General features: G+C 44.1%; 1 protein-coding gene across 1 annotated transcript in view; it reads left to right on the forward strand.

Moving 5' to 3' along the window:
* Positions 1-1,742: 1,742 nt before the first annotated feature.
* The window catches only part of LOC104623713 (membrane-associated guanylate kinase, WW and PDZ domain-containing protein 1-like), a gene marked incomplete at its 5' end in the record, with an annotated part of 42,064 nt that continues 22,224 nt past the window's right edge, over positions 1,743-21,582 (forward strand). Inside the window, 5 exons of the mRNA XM_010290882.1 lie at positions 1,743-1,874; positions 4,679-4,895; positions 13,598-13,689; positions 14,781-14,973; positions 18,164-18,457. Coding sequence (XP_010289184.1) covers positions 1,743-1,874; positions 4,679-4,895; positions 13,598-13,689; positions 14,781-14,973; positions 18,164-18,457 — 928 coding nt within the window. The remainder of the gene's footprint in view (positions 1,875-4,678; positions 4,896-13,597; positions 13,690-14,780; positions 14,974-18,163; positions 18,458-21,582) is intronic.

Consider the following 21,582-nt stretch of genomic DNA (forward strand, 5'->3'; position numbering starts at 1 on the left):
CGGCCGGCGGCGGCCCTTGGGTTGAACGCGCCGCCCGTTTCCCCAGCTCCCTTTGCCCTACACAGCGGGAACGTTTTCCATCATTCCTTGATGAGGAAACGGCTGCGGTTAGAGGACAGCATCCATCCAAGCCGGGAGCAGTTGGACCGTTCTTAACTCGTGCTCATGCTTTGTTTCTTCTGCTGCATCAGGGAAGGCACGAGCTCGGGTCTCCATCTTCCTCTGCGTCGCTCGGTGCAGTGACAGGTCCTCTCTTCTTATCTCGTATCCTTTCCCCAAGCCCGGACACACTCCCAACGCTGCCAACGGCTCTCTCTTTCTCAGACAAGCCCTATTTTTAGCTACCATCCCAAATCCCGTGTTCCCAGGAGGCCAACTTCAGGCTGTTGGTTACCTCCCAGCGGGGAAGAGATGTTCTAGGCCCTTGGAAAGGTTTCTTAGTGCTGGGACTGCGGCACGGTCTGGGAATGTTCTTCTGCCTTAAACTCAGTTTTCCTGGGCTGTATTTTTCAGGCTGTGTGTATTTTCTGATGAGCTTTGCTTTTTTTCTTGGTTTTTAAGGGGAGTTTTTCAACCTTGGTGAAAGAGCCAAATTAGTAAAAAAAAAAAAGTTTGCAGCCATACCTGAGACTGGGCACTTCCAAGTCCCTTCTTCCTCCTTCCTCCCCACCAAGGGTATGCTCACAGCAGCTCGCTGCGCTGCTTGTTTGTTTTCGGTTTCCCGTTGATTCTTCTTTAGATGAAAACGGGTAATATTTTTGTATTGACCATCTGGGGATATACATTTTCAGTGTGCAAGTTCTCTAGTATAGCAATTTCTTTGGCATTTATCGTGATACAACATGGATGACAACAAACTTTTTGTTTTCTTTTTTTTTTCCCCTATTTTTTTTTCCTGTTCCTTGCATCAAAATACTCCACAAGGGGGCAAAGATTCCCATTTCTAGCTCAGCTTGCTGTTGCTGCCAGGACCAGCTTCTTCAAAATGCTCTAGAGCACAAAGTCTGCAGCTAGATCATCAGAAGACAGGATCACTGCAGGGGGAAGAAAGTGCTAAGCTCTTCCAAAAATCTGATTTTTCTTTTGGGTGTAAATAAATACATTGCCAGCATAGCTGAATTGTGGCCAAAAATGCAATTCCTATGCACAGCCTGTCCCTGACAAGAGACTTGCCCCGTATTTCGGGTGAATAGGCAGCACTTGGGGCTCTGCTGGTGAACCGTGTTTGTCGGGAGGAGAAACTGGTTCCACAGCATGAGTGTTTTTGCAACGTATCGCTCTTCATTCAGAGACCGTTATTTTCACCCCACCTCGAAATGCGGTGGGAGAAAACCACAGCAACCCTTCCCTCTTGCAGTTTTATGCCTGGAGAATCCCGTGCCAAAAAGCTTTGGTGTCCGTTCGTGCCGCAGGACACGCTCCCGGCCACCGTCGCCCCTTCTGCTGCGGGTTTCTGTGCCTGACACGGGCGTACGCGGCTGCTGCTGACGATCGGTGTCCCACCTCTGCCTGCAGCCCGCTCCCGGTGTCAAAAATCTCCCCAGCCACTCTACGAAGTAACATTTAATTAGTCGTTCGTTTAGCACGAATGACAAGCTGGTCTCTGCTATGCGGGTCTCTGCAGCATCTTCCGGGCACTTGGAGGCTTTTGTAACCGGTTTTCCTCCTGTCTCCTTTGGACGCACAGCAGCTCCGAGCTCCCTGGCTCACATGGCCTTGGCTGTTTTCTTCCCTCCCCGTAGCCAGAGGACGATGTAGAGCTCCGTGCGGGCTCGCCCAGCGTCTCTGCTGAGGGAGAAGCGGGTTGGCGAATGGAGTGCCTGCGGCTGAAAATGGGATGGTACAGTGGAGGGAAGAAGTCCTGGAAGGCTGATGTGTGCCCAAACCCTGACCGCAGTGGCCCCCCCAGCTGCACGGGGAAATGTGGGCCACACCGACGCTCCTGTTCCCCTCAGCCAGTGGGGAGAGGGCAGCTCGAAAGACTTCCTTCCCGATAGTACGTTTTCTTCACCTTTCGTTTCGCAGGGTATGAGCGCTGCAAAGTTTCAGCGAGGGTCTAGGGAAGCTGGCACAGGCCCTGCGTCCCACACCTGAGGCTTGGGTAGGGCATGACAAGCTCCAGCCTTCCACATACTTATTTTTTGATGGCTGTAATACAGTACCCAGGTGATTGTTTTTTCACCTTTGCACCAAGGCATGAACTCCTTCATCTGGGCAGCCCCCATTGCAGGGGCAGCTGGAGAGCGGGGCGGCCGGACCCCTGCAAGTCCTGGCGCTGCTGGCGTGCTGCAGCTGCTACAGGACATGCAAGAGGTTGGCCCCAAACCTTTTTGACCTCATCTGGTGATGTGAAAGTTGATTAATATTGTCTTGATTTAATTTAATTACATGTATTCATGATTTCCATGGTTGTGTTCCCCTTTCTCCGTTCCCCTTTCTCCGTTCCCCTCTTCAACTCCTAAACAGAGATGTTTCAGGCTTTTTAAAGGAGTTACTATTTGGAAAAGCAACTGTCCCCCTGAAGAAGTTTTCTCCTGTTTCTTGCAAAACGTCTGTGTATTTGCAATTGCAACTCTAGTTTATTTAGAGGTGGTTTTGCTTGAGCTATGCTGACTCTTCCATTTGCAACCCAAATATGAAGCAGAATTCATCGTTTGTTCAATATTTAGACCTTTACATATCATTAAGTGAGAATGCACTTAAAGTTCAAACTTTGTTTCTTTTTAAATCAGAAAGGTTTCAGAGAGTTCTCAACACTTCCCCAAGGGCTGAGTAAAGCTTCACATTTTAGTCCCTGTACTCCAACTTCTGTAAACCAGCTATTTCCAGTGAGATTGGCCTGAAGTTTCACAGGATGCTTGTAGTTATTTTAGTAGTTTGGCCAAACAAACAAAACAATCCAGATGGCTGGACTGAGAGTTGTAAAGTGTTTTTTCTTTTTTTTCATTTTTAAGTTACAAAGGAGTGATTATCCACAGCATAGATGTTTTAAAATGGCTTCATTTAAAAACTGAAGGGCTGCATGCAAATAGCCTCTTTTACCACTTAGAAAGCTAAAAATGTTGAAATTGGTTCAGATATTTGTAACTGAAAGTCTGCAGATGAGTAATCACAGCAGGTATGCTTTGTTCAAAATTGCTTTAGAGGACAAAGGCAGTTTTACATTCTAATCAATTGAGATATTATTTAAAAAAATGCTGTTAGTGGATCAACAACTTGAATGTAAGACTGAGAGGTCAAAGTCATTTGGGCTGTTGGAGCTGCTTTTTTTTCTCAGTGTAAACCTAAAAATATGTGCAACTTAAAAAAGAAAAGAAACGATCATTGTTAAGACTCGGAAAGAGGGCACTTCCGTGCAGTGACTTTCCCCTGTTATTAATTCAGCCCCGCTGTGATGGAGCATCGGCCGCCTGGGGTTTCATGTGCGGAGTAAAGGTGGGGGTCCCCAGACCTGTGTGCACTTCAGCCCCCCGTGCTGATCTGCTCTGTCTTTGCTGCTGGCTTTTCTCCCACCCGCTGCTGGGCTTTCTGTGGGGAGGTCCCTGAAAGCAGAGACTCCTGGTGCAATGTTTCCAGGTACCCCCCGCCAGCAGGAGGCTTTAAATTTTTGCCTGAGTTTTCTTGGTACGAGTGGCTCGTCCCTTTTAGCCAGGCAATTGTGGGTGTTGTAAAAACAACCTGCAGGATGCTATTTTTCCAGCCACCCTCTGCGTCACAACAGCCCCAGGAACGTGCCAGTTCCCTGTGCCGGAGCAGTTGGGAGATTGGACTCAACCTTGGTGGCAGCCCAAGGTCATCTCAAAAGAGCATTAAAAAGCATTTGCTGTACAGTTTGAGGAGCTCTTGTTGAGGGAGGATTTTGCTGCATATTGAGTAGTACAAATCCTGGCGATGCAAATGCGACTTGGGCTTCATTTGCGCACACCGTTGTGAATTTGAGTTACGAATTATGTACCCTGCTTAGCTAAATATTGAGCAGACAGAGCTCTTGACATACTGCTTTTGAATAAGCCTTGAATTTAGGCGGATGTATTTTTTCCTGTTTTAATACACTCAATTAAAACAAGGAAATCAAACTGCAAATAGACGCTTTCTGCTGTAATCCCGCGGATGCTCTGGGAAGCAGAGACATGAAAGTGGTACTCTGTTATCCACCCACTTGTGATGTGGGGGTTGCAAGAGCTGCAGAGCAAAAGTGATCTTTCATAGTAAAGGGCTGTGCTTGCATCTGTTTCAGAGGGACTGTTTAAGTTTTCACAGGGAAATCTGGTAGTTTTTCCTTTTTCTCGCAGGCTCAAGTTAGACCCTAATGTTCTCGGAGTAGAAGGTTGTTGAGTTTTTCTGCCTTAATGTAGGCAGAAATAAGCGCACTGAAACTAGTAACCTATAATGAGATTTAGATTTGTTTTATGTGCGAGATGGTGAACTGCTTTTTTTTTTTATGATAAATGACTTTGTTTTGCATATCTGTTTCTGTCAGCCTGCCTATCAAAATCTGTCATCGGGGAATTTAACTGTACCCAGCATTATCTGGTGGCAGCAAAGCTGTGATTTATATATTTACTTCTGTGCATGCAGAAACCCTGATCAAAGAAGGGAGAAAAATTGATGGAAAACACCCACTCAAAGACCAATAACCGTCTGTTCTCTCTCTTTCCACTCGCTTTCTTCCTTACAGCAACCACTTGAAAGGAAAGACAGCCAAAACAGTTCTCAGCATAGCGTCTCCAGCCACCGCAGCGGGCACACCGCTTCCCCCGCTCACAGCACGCAGGTGCTGCCGGACTACACCGCCGCGGAGGCGCTGGCTGCGGATCAGCCGGACAGTTCTGGGCAGAAGAAGCCAGATCCATTCAAAATCTGGGCCCAGTCCAGGAGCATGTATGAAAGCCGACGTGAGTATGAAGCAGGTGTGGTTGCTAAGGCTACGGCTCCGGCAGCTGCTCTCTGTGTATTTTCTTCGGGAAGAACTGAATCTTTTAGATTTATATTGAAAATATAAGGCTTCAGTTTGTTAATTTGGTATCTGTCAGTGATGTCTACTTGATAGAAGTGCACTTTCCTCTCTGATGAGGAATGAATTTAGATCATCTCTAGGAAAGGGCACTTAGACCAAAGCTTAATACAAAAAATCCCCTTAAAATTAAAGACCATCTTTTCCCCTATTTCTTTATTTTGCTTTTAAATTAAGCTCAAGGAGAATTCCCAAGTTTGTTATCCAGATCCTAAACCTTTTTTTGAGGCTAAGACTCATTGTTTGGTATGTATAGGAACTTCAGAAAGGAGGGGAAGTATTTAGTTTGCTGAAATTCGTACCAGATGCTTTCTGGTCTCACTCCGGGGAGGAGAAAATCCAGCTGAGCCATTTTACTTTGACCAGAGTGGACGTTTTAACAATACAGATATCAAATGCATATTGTAAGTGGCTTTTATGGCAATTAATAATCTGCACACTTGGCTAATAGTTCAGCGGGGCTTTGACTCTGCTCCAAGACTATAAATACGGTTTCAATCAGTTTCTTCGCTGCAAACAAAATAAACATGCTGGCTTTGCTTTAATTGCGCTGATGAAGATGATTGAATCTGTAAAAGCTTCTTAAAGAAAGAGTTAGAGTATTAGGTTCATTTTCAAAAGCAATAGTTACTGAAGTTACAGAAGAGGGAGCTTCAAAGTCTTGGTGCTCGAAGAGTATCACCTGGAGTTTGATTTTATTGTGCTGATTGGAAATTGGTAAAACCTGTATGAAATGAACATTATCGCAGAATGAAAAATGGTAGGACTGTTTTTTTCTGAACAAATGAATCACTTCGAAATCTTATGTCCTGGAAAAATTAAATCATGAGTCACAGTTTCTTGGCTGAAGATGCATCTCTTCAGATTGAATGTCTCAGCAATGCAGTTTGTAGGTGTCTCAGCTTCTGTGTGCTGCTTCCCTTCCCTTCCCAGGATTAGGTGCACTGACCCCACGGGCTCTTGGGCCAGGTCATGCTGATCTGCGGAGAAGTGCAGTGATGGAACTTGCATGTGCATCTTGTTGAAATAGGAAAAAGGGGCAAGAGCTGAAGGACAGTGACTCTTCAGCCCCTGCAGAGCTGCGGGCAGAGCTCCTCCTTCTCCTGCCTGGACAAACAAAACTGAGGCCATCACCGTCCCATGGCACCGGCATCACCCTTGCTCAGCTCTTGCGGTTCCCACAGGCACTGTGCTGGCATTGCTTCTGACCCCCTGCAGCTACTTAGCTAATTTCTAATTAACTGTTTAACTCCTACTAATTAGTCATTAGTATCAGCTTAGCAGCTTAACGCCTGCCTGTCTTTCCTGATAAAACCCGAGGCTGAGCTGGAGAAATCCTGAAGTGCATAGGTAGGTGGTTGGTCTTCTGTGTCCACCTCCAACACCATGTGCTAAATCCTCCCTCTTTTCTTGATGGCTGCATGTATCTTGTGGAGGTTTTATCCTTGTCGCTGATTAGAGCCCTTCCAGACAGAGGCCTTTTCACCATCTGTTGACCTGATGGTTTCCCATGCCCCATCTCTCCCTGTGCCACAGTCCTCTCTGCTTGGGCCTTTTGCTAGATTGGGATCTGCTACTCCCCATCAGCTTCACTTGTCTCACCTTTCTGTGGTCAAGCATCTCTGTGGTGGGGTCAGTCCTCTTCTATTGCATCAATCCTTATCATCTGCCTCTTCTACCAGATGCAACCTACCTGTTTGGACATCAGTTCTTTTCTACCACTTTTTTGTCCCATTGCCATTTCCTTCCCAGGAAGGTGTTTTCTGAGATGTTTTGGTTTTATATAGAGAGGGTTTTTGGAGAGTGGCAAAAGTGTGATGCGATCATGTTTCTTTGTAAGCAAGCGGCACTAGAAGTGTCCTAGAGCCTATGAATTTCCAACCCTAAGCTGGAGTGAAACACACTCCCTGCAGATCAGCCTGCACTCTTACCTCGTGACATGGCTTTGCTGCCTCTAATGAAAGGTGAAGAAGAACAGGAAAGATATAGTCTAAGTGAAAAGGGCAGTTGGACATGCTCTGTCTCCTGTTGCGGTCTGATCCCAAAGTGTGACTGGTGGTTTTATTTAGAGGTCAGTGGCCAGCTCATAAATGGAGACAGTGCTTCACAGCTGTGACCTGGCACCTCTTCTGCCCTGGGAGCTTGGGGTCACCCACCATGTTTCTTTCCGTATGTTTGGTCTGCGTGAAGAGTGGGCAGTTGGTGGCTGCTCTGTTATGATCGTGAATCATCCCTTTGAGGCTCACATCCCAGTGTTGCCCAAGCACTGGCTGTGTGGCTCTTGGACCACTTGTAGGGAGCTCTGCTGACATGGAGCACCACAGACTGTGGGATGGAAGAAACCATTCCCTGGGCCTCCATTTTCACTGTCTGTCTGCTCCACGTGTGCTGTTCGTCTTTTTACCCAGCTGCAGTTCAGTTTAATTCCGGTGCCTCCTCTGGCGGGTGGTGATACAGTCATATCATTGCTTTCTTCTTTGCTTGAGCACCCATTCCCTTTGCCTTTGGGACTGAGGTTAGCATCTTGTCTCCCATGGCGTCCATAGCTTTGGGTGCTAGGTGTGACTCCTAGCATTCTTCTGATGAAGACGTGAGCAGAACTAAATGAATATCTAATGTACGGCAGGAGGATGCCACCCTAGTGCCAGTGCTGAGACTGGCTGATGCATCCTGTAACTGGGGCCTTTGGTGGGTCCTAGAAGCCCCCACTGCCCAAAGAGCCACAGCTCAGCTCTCCCAGCTCTCCCTGCTGCCCAGTCCAGGGCTTGCTCTCTGTTGATTCATGGCCCTCAATTTTAATGAACCTGAAAAGGATTATAAAATGTTCTTTTGAGGGACAGGGTTTTGAATGCCGAACAAGTGGACTGAAAAACAGCAACAACCCTTTGTGTTGAAGTATATGATGGAGTTAAAAAAGACAGAATTTTAGAGCTTTATTTCGTCCCATTTCTGATATTGTTGAGTATAAAGGGAACATAGTGCAATTTTTCAAGTGTAGTTGACACAAAAAGATGAATTCATTAGCCCCAGCCCAGACACAATTTTTTTTCATCTAAAAATAATAATATGAAGAGGTTTCATTCCCTATATGAATACATTGTCTCCAGGATGTTTCTAAGAAGTGCTGAATCTATAATGACCACCTACTGCCTTTTTCACTGGGAGTGCATCCCACTGTTATTAACATTAATAATAATAATGTAGACCTGGAAAGCACACAGGCAACATTTTAATTTTTCACAATTGGTAAAATGCATTCTTCCTTTCTTTGAGCATTCTTTGGATCAGTATTTAATAAAAAAAGACTATATTTGACTTATGTGACTTGCCTCACTGAAGCTACTGGTATAGCAGAATTTGGTTCAAAAGCACCAGATAACCCATAATTTTGTAAAAACGTGTATTTTTTGATTTACCCAATGCATCTTAATATCAGGAAGTACTCAGAGTCTGCGGAGGAGAGCCACAGACGTTGCTGTTTAGGGGAAGCAAAAAAAAAATTAAGCTAGAATTAATAACGCAAAGCTAAGCAATGGCTCCATAACTGTGTCTGGACTCTGGCTGAGTGGCAGCAGATGAGAACTGCAACTTTATTCAACAAATACGGGCTAAAGTTCCTTCACATGAGCTCCTCCGGGTGAGAGGATCAGGCCTGCAAGGTGCTGAGCGCTTGGGCTCCGGTCCAAGGAAGCTTATTTTCAAGCTGTAAACCCAAAGGGACTTGGATGCTTTAAGGCTAAGGCTGAACTCAAATGCTCTGCTGCAATCTGGCCCAGAGTCGCAATTCTTTGCTGGATTAAGACTTTTGAGAATAGCCGGCTTTGTGTTAAGTGAATCTGAAAACAGATCATTTGGTGGCGATAACAAATGTACTCTTTGCTGCTGCGAAGTTTTAGCTGCCTGAGCTCCTCTTTATGGGTAATTCATTGCTGCTAGTGGGAGTTGTGTACATGAATCAGAGAGAAGGACAAACCCTTAAGGTTTAAACACTGAAGCAGTTCCAAGATCCAGGAATGACATACGCGAAGAGCACTCAGTGAGAGAAACGGCGATTCAATAGTTTATCGGAGAACCGCAATTCTGCAATCTTGCACAGTTTTATTGAAAATATATTTTTATAATATGCTTTTTATTTTTCAATGTATTATTAAACTTCCTTAAAGATTAGCGCAATCTGTTGTCAAATTTTTCTCATGTGGCCTGATTGCTTTGCAAAATACCATATCCTACATATGGCCATCTGTCAAAACAGCAGTGACAAAATGAATTAATCTGAATTGCAGATGTGTTAATGAATCCCTTTGAAGGGCTTAAGCATTTAATTAAAAGTAAAGCACAACACGATAGATAATTTTTAAAGCTTTTAAAATATTCTAAGTTATCATTACTATTTGAATTTTGTTTTCAGGCACATAATTTTATTTGGTAGGATTTTCTCTCCCCAAATCTAATTAAAATAATACAAACAAGTCTTGACCCCAGTGTGTAGCATTCACTCAACAGCAATTACATAGAATTAAAACTATTTGCACAATGATACCAAACATTAGATACTTTCTCTCTAAAATAGAAAAGAAAAATACTCTCAGGAAATTGCAGCCACCTTCTGATCAGACTGACTTTAAAGATGGTAGTAAAAGCCCCTTGGTAGGGTTAGGTCCTTTTTATTATCTTAATAGGAGACAAACAGTTACGGTCATGCACTCGGGTGCACAGATGTGCCCGTGCCCGTAGAGAAGGTCTCGCTGAAAAGGACCGTGGTTCTTGCCGCACGTTGCGGAGGCTGCAGAGCTGCGGACGGAGCTGGCTCGGGGGCAGACCCTGCTGGCGTCCGTCTGGCACCAGCCTGGGCCACGGCTCAGCCGAGCTACTGCGCTTTGCCTGGACCTCGGTGGCAGAACTTAGTCTTCTTGTCGAGAACATGCTGAAGCCATCTTTCAAAAGCTTTCCACGCCACCAGAACAGTTGATTAAAAGGAAAAGACAGAAAAACTGGAATTCTTCTGCAGTGGGACAGTTTAGAAAGGAGGGCTTTCCTACAAACCGGAATCTCACGAGACTTATGGCGAAATCACAGGACTTTGCGACACTGAAACTCTCCATCAGCTTCAGTGAGACTATTCACTCTTAATTTGTGACTTGTCCTTATATACTTTACTGAATCTGGTCCTTAAAACTTTTGTACTTTGCCAAGCTATGAGTCATTGAAAGTGCTGCAGCCTCAAATGAGCTAGTGACTAAAGCAAACTCATACTGATTATTTTTGAATCCATCTTTTGTTGAAACTGATATCACACTGGGCAGATTTTTTTTTTTATATAGCGTGTGAGATAATTGTTAAAGTTTGTATAGGAAAGTTTGATTAAAATGACTTCTAATTAAGCGCTGTGTTCATTGTTCATCACCATGTATTTAGAATTTCTTTTAACATTAGAAAATGATATCTCCATTTGCAAAACTAACTGTGTCATAACGGTGAAAATTGTTTTGTAGAAAAGTATTTTTAAGGTGTTCCCAAAGAGATTTCTCCTCTGAGGAGCAAAAAGGGTTCTTCAAATATACCTGCATGCATGTGCATAAACGTATAAATTCATATGTGTGTATGTGTTATATATCCACATGTGCACGGGCATGCGCAGATAGACGTGTAAGTTAGTATGTCGTAATCCATAGTAGCTGTAACCTTAGCAATTATATGCATGAAAGCCTAACATGATCCATACAGTCAAAATTAATTAAATGAACTAACAAGAAAGCAGGTACATTAAGCTTTGCAAAACTGTAAAATTAATATTACAGCTATGTCACCTTCGCCTGCAACTGGACTGAGCAAGGGTGAGAGAGAGAGAGAAATCAGTTCCACGAGTTTTGGAGAATGTAAGACTGTGCCGAGAATGTATCTGTGTCTTGTGATGTCTTGTGCTGGTGTCATTGCTGCTCTGTGGCGGGGGGCTCTTCATCACCAAGGGAGTCTGGCAGGGCCGTACGCCAAGGTTAGCCACGAAGGCGCAACGTACTTGCTTTACTGGGTGCTGGCTGGCGGTGGATTTCGTAGGAGGGCGGGGGGTACCATGTTCCCGGTCCGTTCGTGAGTCTGCCCATGTGGGTCACCGATGGGGCTGTGGCACTTGTCTCTCCTTCCATTCCTCCTCATGGCCCCCTCAGAACTCTTCTTACCGCTTTTGCGACGCTCTCCAAATGGTCTGGTTTAATTCAGGACGAGCAGCCTGGCAAGTTTTACCCATTTGGGCTACGTGCACGTTTTTGCAGGAGGAGTGAGACGTGCTTGGGATAAGACCAAGGTGCAAAGATGCGGCGAATAACTCCTGGAAGCCATGTTTTAATTTGTTTTCAACAAAGTTTCAGCATCACCATGAATTTTTCCCTTTAAGTAAGGAAAGTGGCTCCTCTAAAGCTCTACTGAATAATGGAGAACCTGAAGTAATTCTCCAGCATGGAGAGCCTCGGGCTGCTACCTCAGCTGCACAGAGGTGGATGGGGTTTTCTGGGCTGTGCCGGTGAATCACCATACTGCAGAGTTGGCGCAAAAAGCGGTAAAAGGAGTTTGGTTTGGTTTGTACTCACACTGTGTGAATCTGTGTTGTCTGTGTGTTTGTTGTATCTGTGTTGCACCTCTCCGTAATCCTTCCAGCGGAAGGAGCGTTACGTGAATGAACTTGCTGCTTTGGGTATAGACTCGTCTTTTTTTGTTGCTTTGGTTTGACACCGCTGTTACACCCCGGCTTGCCGTTGTCTCCAGCAGCCGTTAACTGGCTAGCTGGTACCCAAACCAGGAACATAAGGCATCTTTCAGCGAGGCTGGAGAGTTGACAAATGGGAAGGTGTTGAGAGATGCCGAGGAAACGGGCCCACGCTGAAGCTCTCTGCAGAAGCCATTTTGCCTCTGACAGATCCAACACGTGCTATTAATTGGTTGGGGCCAGCCTTTGCCAAAAAAGCCTGTGAAGTGCTGGAGAGACGCTTCTGAATATGTCTGCTCTTCACGCTCCCCCTCGCTGAAGGCAGTGACAAACACCAACTAATTCACTAAGTTCTGCTGTTGTGCCGCGCGTCTGTATGGCGGCGAGCTGCCTTCAGCTCGCCTGGACACAGGAACCACGCAGGCTTCCAGCGTGTTCGTCGCCTAATTGTTCTGTGATTGTATGTGGACAAAAGTTAGCCTCTAGTTCAGTAAGGTAATGTGCACGGGTCTTAAGCTTAGTTTATAACTGCAAGTCATTAGAATGTGAAAGTATGATACATAAAACCAATGGCTTAAACCAGTTTGAATGAAAAAGTCAAACCAGACATCTGTGCCTTAGCACTCACCTGTTCTTCTAATTTTTAGTATTCCCAGGTCTTAACCTGTTGAGTCATTGAAGAGAGAGCATCAGAGCTAGCCAAAAGTCTTACCACTGAAAAGCACCAGATGCCTAGACCCAAACCTTTGCGCAACAGACACCGACAGTGTAAAACGCAATTAGGGCCCAGTCTCACACTCACTGATGTCAATGGAAAACAACCCATTTATCTGCTCATAGATACAGAAAACTAGATCATGTTTCAGTAAACATGTGGCATCCTATATCTGAGTATGCACTTATTTAAATTACATTCCTGAACGATAGACTTTGTTTTCTTTACTAAAGATACAGGCAGCTGCCTTGTAAAGGAACAGCTTTTTTTGCCTTTAATTATACATTTTGGGAGGGAATCATTATAAAATTAGTCAATGTTATAGATACCGACCAATAAATATTAAATGAACCTGAAGTTGTCTTCTGATATGATTTAATGTTAGCAATTAATTTTGCATTTTTAAAAAGGGGATGAAAGCAAGCATGAATAAGTTAATATAAAACATTACTGTTCAACCGCCCTTCAAGGTTAGTACTTCACTGTATGTAATATTCATTGTAAAAACCTTGATGGTGTTCCATACTAATGAGTAGGTAAGGTTGAGTTTTTTTATGTTTCCAGCTGGTTTTGTCTGTTCAGTGGTTTTACAGAGCCCGTACACGAGCAAGTGAGAGTGAGGAGAGCTGCTTTGCCTTCAGTGGATGCCTTCTGTTTTACACCAACTGGGGATCTGTCCCAGAGTTATTTAAAGCAGTGTCAGTAGACAGATAGCAAACTGTGCTTGTGAAAGTTAATTAAACAGTAGAAGTCATAACAAGTGGCTCTTTTGTCTCCCATGAAAGAGGAGGCAGCTGTATTGTTTCTGGCAGAGTGATTCTCTGTTGTACACATTTATTTATTGATGATTTGCAAGAGGCTTTTGCACTGGGTAATGATGCTAATATTGATAGAAGAAAATACTATAGTGATAAACAAATGGCAAGTCACAATTAGAGACCTAGAACGTAGAAACCACCATATAATTTTTAGTAGTGATTTAAATAATAATCCTTTAGTATTTAAACCTATAGATGTTCTTAATTATGTCTAAAAATTCAAGACTTCCTCATTTAAAGAGTAAAATTGTGCAGCAGACCCCTCTACATGTACATCAGAGTAGTCCTGATCTGGATATAAAGGTGTGGGGTTTTGATTAAAAATTACAGTCTTCCTTCTTTCCCTTCAGTTCCAGATTACCAAGAGCAGGATATCTTTCTATGGAGAAAGGAAACCGGTTTTGGATTTAGGATTCTAGGTGGAAATGAGCCTGGAGAACCTGTGAGTACATCTAGAAGTGGTCTTGTTTTAACTTGAGACATCTTCCAGCATTACAGCAGTAGCATGTGCAGATGCGCAGAACTGTGCTGTGGCATTTCTGTTAAAATAATTACTGGACTATGTAGTTACATCCCGCAACTCGTCCCCACCCTCCCTCCAAAAACAACCCAAAACTCCTATAATCAAAATGGGTTTGGCTTCCTCTTCTCTTCCCTGTTTTTGTGGTAGCCCAAATGAAAACACATAGGTCTGAAATTGCCTGGACGTGGAGGAAAGGATGTCCTGGTCAGGTTTGCAAGTATTTTGATCTTAAAGTGTCATATTTTCTATTTGCTCAGTTCCCTCCTTGAATTCGCTTAACTTCTTTACCATAAATCCAGTGCCTGTGGAAGGTGTCAGGCTAAAAACAGACGGTCTTTCATGCGCTGTGGAGGTCAAAGCTGCATAGTGGCAGCATAAATTTCCACATATTTCCCTGCCAAAATTATTTTACTCATTTATGGAATCTCTTTCCATAAGAAAGGCAATGAATTCCTCTCGTGTTAGACTAACTCCACAGAACTTACTGAAGATAAACCAAGACGAGCTGGTGGACAGGCGAGTGGTACGGAGCTTGTAAACCCTAGAGGCAACTGAAAGGATAACTGAATTTCAGCTTCCCTGACAAGACCCTCAGTGCTTTTAACCATCTTCCTCTCTGGTCGCTGTCTGGTTGAACACACTTCCCAAGGCTATCTATCGGTCATTAGAGTGAATGGACCGCCTAAAGAAACAAGATGTCCATTTATTACAATTTCACAAATGGCTATATTCACATGGAGCTGCTTCCACAGGAGCAACTTTCCTGACCAGTAGACATTTGTCAACAATTTCCCTACTAAATTGGGTCTAACTCCCAGTGCCCCTTGCTTCCAGCTGGTGTTGAGCTAGTTCTCATTTATCACTGTTTTCCTTTCCTTTCTTTCCTTTCTTTCCTTCTTTCTTTCTTTCTCTCATTTCCCTCTCCTCTCTCTCCCCCCTCCTCTCCCTCTCCCTCTCCCTTTCCCTTTCCCTCTCCCTCTCCCTCTCCTCTTTTTGTGCCAATTCATCAGATTTACATCGGTCACATTGTACCGCTGGGTGCTGCTGATGCCGACGGCCGCCTGAGATCGGGTGATGAACTGATTTGCGTGGATGGGACTCCTGTTGTCGGGAAATCGCACCAGCTTGTCGTCCAGCTTATGCAACAGGCAGCCAAACAAGGTCATGTCAATCTGACCGTCAGGCGCAAAGTGGTTTACACAGGTACGCTGCAGTGTTGCTCTGCAGGGGTAAATTTTCTTGCCAGACTCCATCTGTTCAGTGAACAATTTAAAGAAAAAAAGCTTCTCCTTGTAATACTGGGAAAACTCAGGGGATGTGGTGTTACTCTTCCTCTTTTGCCTCTTTTTATTTTTTTTTGTTCTTGATCAAATAAGTTTCTAATGTTTTGTTTTCAGTCAAGACTCAATCTCAGTTGGCTTCACCAGTCTTCCTGAAGGTTTCTGATAAAACGAGGAACTGTTCAGATGCAACATACCATTTTTAGTTGGACTCATGCAGCAACAGACACTGTGCCTGGCTGCCTGTATTTTCCATTTAATTCCCAAGATAACAGTGCTGCCTGGTAGCTACCCCTAAACTAGGAGCGAGGGAAAAGATGCTGAAGAGTCCACAGGAGGGGCAGCAAGGGCAGAGCATGAATGAGGGCATTGGTGTGTGATGGCTAATGTCTTCTCAGGCACAGGTGGAGCTTCAACTGGGGTTGCAACATGTAGTCAACCAACCACAGGATGCAAAACTGTAAGCGTCATTGGTTCTGGTAGTGCAGGGTGTGCATGTTTGTTGTAATAGAGAAGTTTTTGCGTGCCAAGTTATGCTAGGCGTTGTGCACACACTGCACAAGTGTATGGTCTAAGTGGACAAAAAAGAAGCTGACAGAAAGACAGAGATGCAAAGAGAAGTGAGGCTGCCTGGTGGCACCCGGATTAGTGACACAAAAACGTCCTGTTAGCAAAGATGATGAAGACACGAGCATGAGCTTTCTAAATGACATGTAACCTTATGCTTAATATTGTAGAGTAACACTGGGGTGCTGCCTCTTCTTGCGAGTCCCTTTAGGGAGCTCAGGTGTGTGATTTGGTTTAGCTCACTTATTCAAAAGAAAGAACATTATATAGCTTTTCAAGTTTAGACATCAGCAGAAAAATAGGCAATGATGTAGTTTTAGATTAAAGAGCATCAAAATAACATTGAGGTTGAAAATCAGGCCCACGGTGGAAGGTAGGACTAGAACAGCGTCTCTAAAACAGTTCTGCATTCTTATCCAGGGCTGAGCTCCTTCTGCACAATATTAAATAAATGTTCACTTCTCATTTCTTTCCTTCTCATTGTGGATTAAATGCCGGGTTATGTCTCTCCTCTAATAGCCTCTCTCTCATTCCTGACAAAGAGCTGCTAATGTGAGAGAAGCTTTAGGAGATGAGTTTTGGGAGAAAGGGGAAGGGCAGCTGAATTCTTGGTATTGTTTTTGTGCTTAGATTTTCTCTCCAGTTTTACAGCCTCCAGGCTGGCAATTACCATAAAAGATTTAAATTCATGAGAGATCTTGATGAAAACCCTTGATATTTCATTCAAGGGGTTGTTACTCCAGACCAAGCTATTTCTGCATGATTTCAAATGTGGACACTTACTCTAGGATAAATTATTCAGGATTCCTTCTTTCACCTTAGATTTCCAGGCTTTTAAATTCCAGCATAACTTTGTAGAGAAGCCTCGTCCTGAATTTTGGTCCCTTATTCCTCCTCTCATCTATATGCCAGTAGAAAAAGATTGTTCACCTAAATGGATACTCCATGTCTTGATATTCATATAAGGGAAAGTTTATACTCATGTATTCGTAATACATAGAATACTATATACTTAGTACATATGTTGAGTATGTAAGTGCAGACAGGTACTTCTATCCAAGAATATTTTAAGGTGTGTTTTTTTGGGATCGTGGGTTTACAGTTTAGGTTTTGTTTGGCATTCATTTTCTTCTTGTTACTTTTAAAATCTTCAACTTAATTTTGGTACACCAAATTGGAGAAGTGACCTGATTAGAGACAAGTGCAACATGCTGCAGTCAGCTGCGCAAACGGACTGTGAAGAACTGGCTGAGTAACAAGAAGTGGAAGCTATTGTGGGCCACAAGCTTTAACCTGAGGTTGGCTCAGGTGAAGAAAAACACTGTACTGGGATCTAGGCAGGGGGGAACTCTCCTGATTTCCCAGCAGATGATGGCTTAGCTGCAATATGGTCCAGCACTTCAAGAAAGACACGTTTGAGTTGGAGAGAGCCCAACTGGAGGGAGTCCAGAGGACCAGCGAGAATAAGGAGAGCTCTAGAAAACACGGTCTGCAAGGAAATATTGAACAAATTGGGATTGTTTAGCCTAAAGCAGAGAAGGGGGAGGAGGTGTTAAACTCCCCAAGACTATAAGAGGCTGCTGCGGAGAGGAAGGGAATAATATGTTCTCCATATGCCTGCTAGATAGAACTAGAAATAATAGCCTTATGTTGCGGCAGGGAAGATTTAAGTTGGATATTGCAACCAATGGATTGCCCAGGGAGATATTTAACAGCAGATTAGACAAACATCTGTCAGGACTGACAGTAAGTATAGTTGGCCCTGACTCGGGCAGAGTGTGGACTAAGTAATTTTTTTGAGACTTCTTCAAGCCTTTTGGTAGCTGATGAGATTTTAAACTAATACTACTTCCAACTTCAGTTACTGTTAAACACTTGTATAATATTAATGGTAATGTTAATAATGTTTAATGGTTCTCCCCAAACTGTGCCAGACTGTACAGATGATAGTTGCTGGTTCTTCTATCCAGAGAAGCTTAGTTCACAAGTTTTTTGCTTTAGTATGGGTGGTTGTTATTACTTAAGATCATGTTAATAAAAGGCAATCAGTGCTACTCAACTGACAGCATTGAGTTAAAAAATACACAGGTCTTGAGTGATGGGTATTTGATATTACTCTCTCTTGATTTGTGTACTTAAATACGGTTGCACATAGGTAACTGAAGTGAGGGTGTGATAGCTAAAGGAGGCACCTCTAAACTAATATAATCCATGTTTAAAATGCCACAGAGCGTGCAAGCACGTAGCACGACACTGGTTTAACAGTACTGCTGCTGCAGGTTGGCAGCAAAAGGCTTTGGCTGCATGACCATACACTGGAGAGGATGAGCATGTGTGGTCAGTGCTGTCACTGAACAGAGCTGTTGGTGGTCACATCCAAAAGGAGACGGAGTCCTTGATCATTATGGACAGGATTTATAGATTAAAGCAGGTGATTTGCTTTTTTTTTTATGTTTTTACCTTTTTCTCAGTGGACGTCACTTTTCAAGCACTAAACAGTGCAGCCTGCACAAAACCAAAACCAGTCTTTCTTTTTTCCTCCCCAGTTCCCAAGGCAGAGAATGAAGTCCCATCCCCAGCCTCTTCCCACCACAGCAGCAACCAGCCAGCCTCGCTGACGGAGGAGAAGCGAACACCACAGGGCAGCCAGAACTCCCTCAACACTGTCAGCTCGGGCAGTGGCAGCACCAGTGGCATCGGCAGCGGGGGTGGCGGGGGCAGCGGAGTTGTCAGCACCGTGGTCCAGCCCTATGATGTGGAAATCCGCCGCGGCGAAAACGAGGGGTTCGGCTTCGTCATCGTCTCGTCAGTGAGCAGGCCGGAGGCGGGGACGACATTCGGTAAGTCTTGGGGTTTTTTCAACACGCCTCGAATGAGATGCAGATTTGAGTGCTGCAGCGCAAGGAGGAGAGTGGGGATCTGTTTAATTAAAAGTTGTGAGCATGCCCTAATTTATGTAATTAATAGCTTAATTGGAGGCCAAGGTTTGGTAGATCTTTGCCTCCTGGGTTTTGTTCAGCTCTGAGTCAAGAAAAGCAAAATGAGAAATCCCAACCTGAAGAGCAAAAATGCCGCTTATGGCAATTCCTGATGCTCCCTGAAGCTCCGGCTCTCCCTGCTAGCTGGACGCCTGTCTGGGGTTTGCACGCGGAAGAGCAGCCAGGGATCCCCTCAGCGATGCTGTTTGTTAATGCAGAAATGGAGCAGGTGGAATGAAATATGTCTCCCGATGGTGGAATTGAGCCAGTTGATTTAAAAGCAGTAATGTTTAAACTGATTAACTTCTCTTTGGCAATCAGGGTTATTCTGATCCTCATTATGGAGTGAGCATGCTGATAGCTGGAAAGTTTTAAGTAATAGTGCTTGCTGGTGAATGGAGAATACCGTTAAAAAAAAACAGGATGTTTTTTTGACCCATTCCACCTCTTCCCAAATCCATTTCTTCAGAGTAGGGGGATATGAAGTTCATGCGATGTCACACTTAATATCCTGCCCTAATAGAAGTGCTCATGGTTTCTTTCGGGAGACAGCCCTTTCTGCTAGGCAGACACCCGTTCCAAGGTGTTGCTGCAAAAGTGGTGCACATAAGCTGGTTCTGCAAGTAGGCACAGAACGGCCTGCTCTAGAGCAGAAATGTCACGGGAATGACATCTGGGGGGAAACCAGACAGAGATGCTATTTTCTTCCCCTCCCATCTCCTCCAAAAGTGCCAGAGGCAGCATCCACTTCTACTTTGTAGGGGAAAAAGAAGCCGTTCTTCCCTGTTAGTCTGTGGCATGTGATAGAGATGGAGGGGGAAAGGAAAGACAGAAGGAGTGCTCTGGCCATCTTCACATTACCTCTCAGAGCAGGGTTGTGGTTTGCAGACAAAATATATTGCAGTCTCCCTGTACAGCTTAAGTGTTCCCGGGGCACACAGGTGCATGTGGCAAGAATTGACCTTCCCCCACTTTTTTTCCTAGGCTTTTTTCTCTGGAATATCCTGCCATTGCCCATTGGCAGTGCCCTTACTAATAAATCAAGGGAGCATCACCTCCTTTGCTGGTGTTGATGTAGAACAGGCTATTTCTAACACTGTTCTGGGCAGTTATGGCAGCAGATATTTCGAGGAGGAAATATCTAGTATAGACCTGGTGCGCTGGGTTCGGTCAGTTCTCAGGTGCTAGGCTACCTTGCACTGTCCTCATTGCTGGGAACTGTTCCTCCAGAATAGGTATTTTGGTGCTAGAACACAACAGTGTAATGTCATATAGGTAAAACTGAACTCAGTCTAAACTGGCGAGCGCACTTTTGACTTCTGAAAGTATTTGCAAACTTGTGTGTAAATAACTTTTACTGTATGAAGGCTATGCTCTAACTCTCTTCTGCAGAGAAACCTTGACCTGAGGTTGTAAAGAGTTGTGTTTGCTTTAGCCCAAGATACTCGCTAACTGGAAGTTTTCTGTGCAGGGGCTCCTCATGGAGATCTGTTGATCTGTGACTGTTTTTCCTTTAAATTTTTTCAAGTGTATTCAGCTTTATCCTAATACTCTGCATGAGATGTGTTCCCTCTGCTGCGTGGTGCTTGCTTTGGACCCGCTTTGTAGTTTTTTCTTTCATGGGTGATATTTAGAGATGGGCCAAACTGGTTCTGAAACCCACCTTAGTCACTTTGGTGTGGGCTCTGTCATCTGTGTGCAGTAGATTGGATAGAGTAGGAACTCATTTCACATACCCTTAAAACAGCCTTAAACTGGATCGATCTTTGTACTTCCAGAAAGAGAAGCTTTCTAACATCACAGTAAAAGGAAAGAAAAGGGAAAAAAAAAAAAAATCTTCCCACTGTTTGCAACTAATATTAACACTTTCTTCCACTTTTCATTGCATATTTCCAACCTTGTTCTCTCACCTCACATTCCTTTTCTTAGCCTTTTCTTCTTTATGGCCTTTCTAGTGTTGTCATGTGTGCAGCAATGTATATCTCTAAAACTACTAATCAAAAAAGACTACAGCACAGATGGGAAAGTGCATCTTGAGGGTGAATGTATTGTGGATGCAAAGTATGAGATGACCACTCAGTATATGTCACGGTTTTAACCATGAGCTGCATGCCTGAGGGCCTCTTGCCGATGTAAGGAAGCCATACAAAAGCCCAGTGTATTTATCTGAGCGAAGTTATGCACCCCCTGTGTCCCAATTCTGCATTTTATGGATGACCCTGTGTTGTTGGTGTCTCCAAAACACATTCATCCTAAAGTGCTCTTGCTCTGTGTGTCAGACATCTCAATGGTTTCTTGTGTGGTTTTAGAGGTATTTAAATAAGGAGGTCCTTATTCCTGCCCTGCTGCCATCCCAATGCCATCTAAGATCATAAGAGGGGAAGGGTTAGCAGACGCTGAGCTGGATGCCTGCACCAAACAGGTTACCTTTGTCAGTCTTGGCCCATCTGTAATGGTCCTGTACCTTCCCTGGTAGCACCTTTATTCACAATGGAAGAAAACCGTTTCATGTTGCTTCCCCATGCAGCGCTGATAGATTGGGTCTTTGTGGGAGAAAGGGGGTCGCACTCCCTCCTAGGCCTAGAACAATTTTATCTTTCTAAATCGAGAAAGAACAAAACATTGGCAGAAGCTTGAAGAGCAGTTGACATAGAGAAAGACTAGAGATGCTGACACTGATGTGATCTTGGAGGAGGAAGGTTGTGCTTTCTACAAACAGTTTCAATTCTTTTGTTCAAAAATAACATCAGGATTTGGGTTATGATGGGGCTGCTAAGTGCAATTGTAGTCTAAAAATCTCACCATTTATTAACAGGAATCAAGGGGGGTAGTTTTGAATGATTAACAAAGCACCTTTTTGTAATAGAAGTAAAGTATTGTGCACTCGTACTAGTTGATTGCCAATGTTTTGAACACTGGCAGCAAAGCTATCCTATAATAACTTTTGCTTGATGCATTAATTAATTAACCCTTAACCTTCTCTTTCC

Source organism: Phaethon lepturus, unplaced genomic scaffold, assembly GCF_000687285.1.
Source record: "Phaethon lepturus isolate BGI_N335 unplaced genomic scaffold, ASM68728v1 scaffold17957, whole genome shotgun sequence".
Lineage (NCBI taxonomy): Eukaryota > Metazoa > Chordata > Aves > Phaethontiformes > Phaethontidae > Phaethon > Phaethon lepturus.